This window comes from Aplysia californica, unplaced genomic scaffold (genome assembly GCF_000002075.1).
Source record: "Aplysia californica isolate F4 #8 unplaced genomic scaffold, AplCal3.0 scaffold00047, whole genome shotgun sequence".
Classification (NCBI taxonomy): domain Eukaryota; kingdom Metazoa; phylum Mollusca; class Gastropoda; order Aplysiida; family Aplysiidae; genus Aplysia; species Aplysia californica.
This window is the reverse complement of record NW_004797317.1, coordinates 172,055-180,810: the sequence shown is the minus strand read 5'-3', so window position 1 is coordinate 180,810 and position 8,756 is coordinate 172,055. Positions and strand designations below refer to the sequence as shown.

At 39.3% G+C, this 8,756-nt stretch overlaps 1 protein-coding gene across 10 annotated transcripts in view; it reads right to left on the bottom strand.

Moving 5' to 3' along the window:
* The window catches only part of LOC101857389 (caspase-3), a 98,136-nt gene continuing 89,380 nt past the window's right edge, over positions 1 to 8,756 (bottom strand). For 9 of the 10 annotated variants that reach the window (XM_005092475.3, XM_005092476.3, XM_013079289.2 and 6 more), the window contains exons 4-6: positions 6,753 to 6,928; positions 3,747 to 3,957; positions 2,117 to 2,443 (exon numbers count right to left, since the gene is read on the bottom strand). In XM_005092475.3, the coding sequence (XP_005092532.1) occupies positions 2,196 to 2,443; positions 3,747 to 3,957; positions 6,753 to 6,928 (635 nt within the window). In that variant the 3' untranslated portion in view covers positions 2,117 to 2,195. Of the gene's footprint in view, positions 50 to 2,116; positions 2,444 to 3,746; positions 3,958 to 6,752; positions 6,929 to 8,756 lie in introns of those variants that run through there. The other variant, XR_004858238.1, reaches the window with a different exon arrangement.

The following is an 8,756-nucleotide window of genomic DNA, read 5'->3' as shown; positions in this document are numbered from 1 at the left end:
ATTTTTTTTCACACCGATTTTGTCTTCTTTATTTTTTTGTTTGTATAACCAGTCAAGTCGTCTGGGTTTTGTTGCCTTGGCAATTATTAATAGTCATGTTTCAGGAAAAAAATAACTTTTCATGATCAAATCAGTAGTGCTGATATCATCAAATATAATGTGATATGATATCAATTAATACCGGTACAACATGTAGCCTAATACAATTATTAGTAGGCCTACATGTAGTAGTAGTGAGTCAGAAATGTGTGTAAGAACCGTATACATCAGTACTGTAGGGAATTTCATGGAATAAATGGTACGGCACCAAAGTCAAAGGACTAAGAGAAAAATAGTATTCGTCCTGCGCTCTTTTGAACGTACCGGTATACCAATTTTGAAATGTTGTGAAAAAAATATCTATATGCATATTATATAATATGACTTATACAAATTCAAAAGGCAAAAATGTTTCGGCTCTCAAAAGTTCCAAACAAGCTTACACCTCGCTCATACTTAATAAAAAAATTCATATACATGTATTAGGCTTTCTGCTGGCCATAACAGTACAATAGGCTCATGTTCCGTACTGTCAACTTAGTTAAATTATAGTTAAATTACTACAGAACAGCCATTCACAACTACACTCTTTTGAAACTCATGTTCCTGTAGGGTTGGTACTTGGTTGTCAATAAACTTGACACAGCAATTTATAATATTTTATTTACCGTACACGCATACACGTGCCCAATCACCAAGCACAGGTTTTTATAGCAAACATTGGGCTAAATTAAATGTTTCTTGGGTATCGGAGCAATCACGTTCAAACTGAATAATAATTTTTTGGCCATCAAAGAAAAAAACAAAACAACAACAGACAAATAACAAAATGAACAGCACACAATCAAACATCGTTTACAATGCATAATTTTAGATAGAGTACACGTACATGTAATTATTTATAATGTTCATTTCCTCAAGATCTTCTCTTCCTTTACTTGTAATGGTAGTAAAGCTCTTGAGTGTATTACGTCCTCATTGACACTGTTTAGATGGTTTAAGATGAGGGCTGTTTCGACACCACCTGTGCTTGTAGAGAGTCTTACTACTAAACCATAGACGTGGATGTGTTACATTGTCAAAAGTTACCGCAGACTTTGACAACCACAGATAATTGTGATTTCTTCGAAGTACATGCATAGGTACAATAGGGCTCAAAACTGGTCATATTTTAATTTTTACTACGCGCACATATTTTGGAGAAACAAGCGAAAAAAAATAATTGCCCCATTATTAGCATACGCCAATGTAACGTGGTTTTGTCTTTGCATAGCCAATGAACAGTATACATGTCTTCTTACGGTTTTTATAAAGCACATACGTTTTATGCTAGCACGAATAGTTTAAACTCAAAATGTCGCCGAAGCCTATTGTAATAAGACATTAATTGACTCTTGAGTGTCCTGGATATGCGTTAAGTGTGGAAGGGTGAACAATTCAATGATTGTATAATGATAAAGCGAACAAGTATGATTTGTTCGAGAGTGTCTCAGTGATGATGGGAGATTTTGTAAAGAGAAGACAAAAAGTGTGTTCACATTGCTCGCTCAGGCTGCATTAGTCTATATTCACAAATTATTGGTGGCTAATAGAGTACGGCAAGTCCTTATTTTTCTATAGGAGCAACAATTATTGCTACGCCAACACCCTCTCCTCCTTCTCTCTCTCTCTCTCTCTCTCTCTCTCTCTCTCTCTCTCTCTCTCTCTCTCTCTCTCTCTCTCTCTCACACACACACACAAACACACACACACACACACACACACACACACACTCTCTCTCTCTCTCTCTCTCTCTCTCTCTCTCTCTCTCTCTCTCTCTCTCTCTCTCTCTATCTATCTATCTATCTTCTTCAAGGTTTCTCTGCGAAATGACTACTTGGAAGAGGGCACGTGTGTGTGTGTGTGTGTGTGTGTGTGTGTGTGTGTGTGTGTGTGTGTGTGTGTGTGTGTGTGTGCGTGTGTGTGTGAGTGTGTGGTCGAGCGTGCTCGCCCTTGTGCGTGTCTCCTTATGTGCATACGTTTGAGCGCAAATTATGCAATCAATTGTGAAAATGTGGGTTTGACTGGTTATACAGCATATAACGTACATTTTTAAAAGTAATTCTAACAATAGGCGGTTGAGAATGAACGGAATGATAGCATAGATACAAAAACTCCTATCGAATATCCTGCTTCTTGGGCCGGAAATAGACGTATCTCGTGAGCATTGAAAGTATACAAGGCATCGTCTTCATATTCTCCGAGAACTCCTTGTCTGTGCAGGAGGCGAACTCGTAGGCCACGATACGGTTGACGTGAGTGAGCATGTGCATGAGTTCCATCTTGGTGCTGTAGTTCTCCAGCACAATACAGAGCGCCTGAATGAACCAGGAGCCATCTTGGTTGTTCCGCCATGAATAGTAGCCTGGAAAAGAAAAAGAAAATTAACGGAAAGCCTTGTTTACATCTGAAATTGGCTGCATACAAGCAAGAAGATGCAAAGCTAAAGAGACATATTTATTGGCCCTCGAAGAAAGACGTTTCGTTCGTTATTAATTCGTCACAATCTAGAATGATTCGACTACTACAAGTATGAGCATGAGCCATTTCAAATAGTGTCATTCATTTACTCATAGGGGCAATGTAGTGCCCTGATTTGTTCCATGATTTGTTTTAGTTTGCGCTAACGTGTCTTACTTATTCATCATAGACTAGATAGACATTCGACCTACTTCTAAAAGCTAACGCACTGAGATTGTTAGACACCCGTTGTGAACGAAAGTTCACGGAAAATTTTGAAACCAGAGGTCTCGGTCATGTTGTCGCTATGGGTTGCCTGAGTAGATTGAATTAATCTAGATTAGCGTCCAGCATAAATCTGTCCCCAATGGCCAAGAGTTCAGGCAGTCTCGTGCGAAGCCCATGTTATTTGGGGAAAGTAGACACAATTTAAATTGCACATAAATCAGAAATCTGTTTATTTAACTTCAGCGCTAATAACAACAACAAAAAAACAATTATTCAGTCCCTGCAAAAGTTTAATATACTTTTCCCCCCGAGAAACTCACCATAAAGACAGCCCAGAACGAAATATCTTCTTTGCACTCACTCACTCTACCATAGACGGTTTTATTTCTGTATTGACCGCTCTGTGAATTCAGTTCGATTAGGGGAAAACGGTGGCGGTTTTGGAAAAGGGTGGGGGGGGGGGGGGTCTTTTCTGCTTAACCATGTCGTAAATTTTTCTAAAAAGATTAAAAAGAAAACAAAGTGAGTAGAAAAGAAGCAATCTCTCACTGATAAGGATGATGTCAAATGTGTTGTCTAATTTTCATTAAACAGAGCCTGTATGCCAGTCGGAGTCTATACTTATGGGGGAAAAGTTGGGCATTCACAGATCGTTTATTTATCTGTATGTATGTGTATATGCGCATGTGTGTGTGTGTGTGTGTGTGTGTGTGTGTGTGTGTGTGTGTGTGTGTGTGTGTGTGTGTGTGTGTGCGTGCGTGCGTGCGTGTGTGAGTGCGTGTGTGTGTTTGTGTGTATGGGGGGGGGGGGGGTGTTGTAACTTCTTGTTTTCGTTTAATGTATTTTTTTGGGTGTGTATGTGCTATTTTTAGGGTTTTTTGTTGGGGGGGGGGATTCTTTGCAACGACAGCTGTAAAAAGATATCTGGAGCTCTTGCCAGTAATAATATCTGGTTTTATTGAACACTGAGGAAAACCTACCAGGCACTGTGGAGTAACAGAAGAGGCAGTCAGCCTCGATTGGGATCTTGCGCATGTGTATTATGCCCGAGAGTTCCGGTGAGTCCTCGTCGCCGGCAAGACTTGGCGGCGACACTGGTGATCGTCTGCTGGAGGAGGGAGAAACAGGAGAGCGCCCCCTGGAGGAACACGACGTGTCTAGGTAGTTTCCACTTCTTTCGCTTTGGCACGCCTACGGAGAAATCAAGACAATATATAATATTATAAACATAAATTACTTTTTTTTTTTAAACAGCAAGTTTTCGATTTTGGTAAGGTTTGACAAGGATGATATGGACGGCCATGTTTCGAATCCACAATAAAGGTTTCTTGAAATTTGTTATATTGACAGTTTTCTTTCAAGACTCTCAATCCGAGTCATGTCGGAGAAGGGCGTTATAATCCGAGGCCATGCTATTTTTAAAATAACGTTATAATTCTGAAAGAGGCCGTAATTCCATACAAAACAAGCGCCTGGTACTTTTTCCTTTAAAAGGATTTCGACCAGACAGGAAAGCTATTTATACTGGAAAAAGGAGGAACAAAAACCTGGGGGCCTGAGGGATCAAACTGTCACACCGAGTCACACCTATACCTATTCTTGAGGCTTCACAATGTGCAGAGAGGTGACTGGAACTGAAAATGATGTTTATTTGCAATGCTTAACAAAATCGTTCCATTTTGATTTTCATAAGAAATAAAACGTGGATTCGAAAAAAACAGTGCTAAGAATTCTGTTTAAGAACACAGGCACCTATGTTTATTATTTTTTTAAAATATATATATTATTATTATTATTATTATTATTATTATTATTATTATTATTATTATTATTATTATTATTATTATTGCTATTATTATTGTTGTTGTTGTTGTTATTATTATTATTATTGTTATTCTTATTATTAAGCTTAACAAGAATTAATGGTCGTAAACTGACAGGCATTCATATTTGAGTTGTTCATATTATTATAATAGATCGATAGATAGAGAGATAGATAGATAGATACATACATAGATAGATAGATAGATAGATAGATAGATAGATAGATAGATAGATAGATAGATACCAGCATCATCAACATCATCTTCAACAGGCATACAACTGTTCCTACTGCATGTATTTGTATTGCTGAAAGTTTGATCATTGTGATGGAACTGGTAGCTGTCCTGAACCTTCTCTTAACGCGTTAAGTTTTGGAATGTCTTTAGGGAGAAGATGAATCGTAACAAAAATAAAAGAGCCGTAACATTCAACAACGTAAAGTCTATCATCTACAAAACTAACCTTATCATAACCGTGTGTTGACTACAACAAAGATCATACTCTAACTACAGCCAATACATCCCATGAACAATGCTATACCAATCAGATGGCGTCATTTTGATAGGATTGGGCATGGGGGAAAAGCGCCCCCCCCCCCTTTTTTTTAAAGGGTCTATAGAAATGGATCAGCTTCTGTCTCCACTCCCCGCCCCAGGCAATAATATAAACATCGCCTTCCCGTAAGGGCTAGGTCTAGGTACGAGCGTTCATCGATCAAGGACGTTATTTCACAAGTCTCTGTGGCTAAAGAAAATAGCTGGAAATGATATTATTACGCCTACGGGAGCGAGTTACGCCTACACATAAGCTCCTAAGCTGAATAATCTTCCTTTTTCGCCTTCTCCAACTCCGGCCTTGCACGTAAGCCTTCCCATTTCCACTCAGGCTCAAATACAAGGAAAGGCTGATGCTTCGGAGGAAGGAAAGGGGACGCCGGTGATCAGGTTGTTGGTGGGGTTTTTTTGGGCGTGTTTTTTTATATTTTAGGATGTGTTTTTGTTTTTGTTTTTTTTGGGGGGACGAGGAGAGGGGATGAGGAATTCCCCGAAAGTAAGGTTTATATTCTTTGTCGTAACAAGAATTTGAATTTAATTTGTAAGAAGCTGACCATCCATGAACATTTTCCCAGCACACGTCCAAGGGCCTTGCAATGAGAAATTTCCTTGAAGAAGAACTGGCAATCAATTTTATTACTTGTATTGCTCTTTGGATTTTATGCCTCCGAGAGAGAAACAGTCTGACCTATATTTTGATCCATTCCTATTTCTCTTAAACTCTAGTCCACATTTGTGAAAACTGTGTGACTCCTAGTGTGTTTATTAGCAACGAACCCACCCGAAAAAGCCCCAAACATCCATTCCACCTTGACAAAAGAAAATAACAGCCCCCCCCCCCTAAATCTCCTTTAGAAACCTTTATTTGTTCCTAAATCCCTTAATCTTTCTTGGGGATGTTACCTAAACCCTTCTCGTCCAACTGACAAGCGCGCGCCTCCTGCGTTTTTTTTATCCTGTCAATTTCTGGACGCTCCCCTCAACCCCATCATTTGATTGGTCGGGGTTATTTTTCTCGCCCTTGGCGTGCTACTTGTGACCGCTGCAGAAATCTCTGTCACAGGCCCACTGACTCTGTTGACCTGTATATATTTATTCTTAAAAAGCACACACAAACGTCCAACGGCAGAAAAATGGGGATTTAGAATTAAAAGGGGGAGGGGGGGGGAGGAGTGGTACGGGTGAATATAGAGTCGGGAAGGGTGGACAAAAACTAGTGAGGACTTACTTTGCTTCCAAAATGCACGTATAAGAATGACAAAAATGGAGAGAAGAGTGCCTTTATGGTCGAACCCCGTGGATGAAGCGGGTTTGACAGACAGACAGACAGATAGATAGATAGATAGATAGATAGATAGATAGATAGATAGATAGATAGATAGACAGATAGATAGATAGATAGATAGATCGATAGATAGATAGATCGATAGATAGACAAATTTATCAAAGTAGGATGGGGGAGTGGGACGATTCTATTGTGAAAGGCTCCGTTTTGGACAGGTTCCCGTTAAAGAAGGTATATAAATATGAAAGAAGAAAAAATGTTGATAGAAAATTATAACAGTGTATTACTTTTCTACCTTAAACAATGCAATGTTGTTTGCTCACCTGTATGAAAAAGAGTTTGGGCTTGCCAATGAGGGATGGACACCGGTCGCCTTTAAAGGGGAGTACCAGAAGGTCAAGGGGCACATGACCGTCCTTGGCATAGACCAGACCCTCACGCCCATGAGACAGTACGGCACAGCCAAAGCAGTCGTGGTCCGAGTGGTCACTTGCTGCCGCTGAGGGAAGAATTGTTTTTGGTGTAAGTTTTTCCCCATTCAGAGGTGGTTTGGACTTCTGACACGTACGGCACCTCACCAACTTGCCAGTAAAGCGTAATAAAAAGAATACAAGGGTACAAGGAAAAGAGAAGACAAGGGAAGATCAGTATCAAGGATTTGAGGGATACCCTAAAAACATACAAAATTCCACCCAGCCAGGTCATCCAGCTTGCTAGAGACAGATAGCTCTTTCTCCCCTCGACGCCCTAGAGGTACAAGAGGAAGGACAAAATAAAGTAAGTAAGTTTTCCACATTAAAAATAGCAGTTGATGGCGGGGTCAAAGGAGAAACAGTAGCGCTCTAGAAGATCTGTTCTTGTGTAAATTGTAGTTGATGATGATTGTAAAGTTAAAGAAAAAGTAACAAAGCTCAGGGACTACTAGGATTAGTGTTGTGACGTAAAATGACTTTGCTGATGGTAGAGGTTGGTGTTTTGGCGGCGGTATATGATGATGATAAGTATAAAATTGGACAATTCCATAAGTCTTAACCATTTTTTATTCCTTGCTATTTACTATGATGATGATGATGATGATGATGATGATGATGATGATGATGATGATGATGACGATGACGATGATGATGATGATGATGATGATCATGATGATCATGATGATCATGATGATGATCATGATGATCATGATGATGATCATGATGATGATCATGATGATGATCATGATGATCATAATGATGATCATGATGATGATGAAAATTAAACGCTGTTATCGTCGAAGTTAAGTCCAAACACTTAACCACATCGTTTCAAAGGCTATAGAGCTGAGAGGAATGTTTTACTCCCAAAAATAATACGAACAATTTTGACCTGTGTCAGTTTCGCAGCCACAGCGTCCAGCTGATAATACGACCACTACATCATGTACGTCCTGCATTCATTCCTGCACTGCCTGACCCTATGATAGCAAGTATTATAGAGTAGTAAAAAGTAAAAAGAAAAGCCTTCGTTTCTTATCCGGCAAAGTGCACTTCAAGACCTCAGTATCAAATTCTCCCGTCTCCGATCGCTTTCTCCTCCAACAATTTTAATGAGCTATTATCCCACGGGAAAACTTTCAGAAAAAGTGCAGTAATGCCGGAATGGGAAAGTTTTTAAGAAATGTTACATTTTGAAACATAACGAGAGTATGGAAACGAAACCGCCCCCCCAACCCGGTCACCTTGTGATATTGAATTGCTCCCCTTCACAAAGCGGGTGTAATAATTATCTTTAATTAAAGCTCAAACTTGAACGTGCATGTCAACCGTACCTTTTTAACTTTTAATCCACTATACTTATTACTTATACGGCACACGTATAGTGGAGTACATGCATTAATTACTTTTTTTTTTAAAGGGAATTCACACCTCTGGATAGTCAACAATTTAAAAAAAAATTCTTTTCCAACTTCAATCTATTGAATCATTACACCCTTAAGCAAACAGTCGACACAATCGGTGGTCAGTTTTCGATCTCCGTAATATCATTATAGATAGAATAGCTCCAATGCTGGCGTATTCATATATCGCTCTCGCTTGCCTCTGCTGTGTCCCTCAGAGCGATATTATTATCATAAACCCTAATTAAAGAATGGTCATCTGGTGTATTATGCTAGCAATGTATCATCCGCATTTGGATAATTGGGTTTAGGATCCGGAGTCCTTGATATTTGAGGATGCGCGCGCGTTAGCCTAGAAAAATATGAAAGCGTTCAGAAAAGAAAAAAAAAGTTTAGCCTATATAAATGATAATGCGGATGGTGGAATGCACATAGTAGAGAGAGAGAGAGA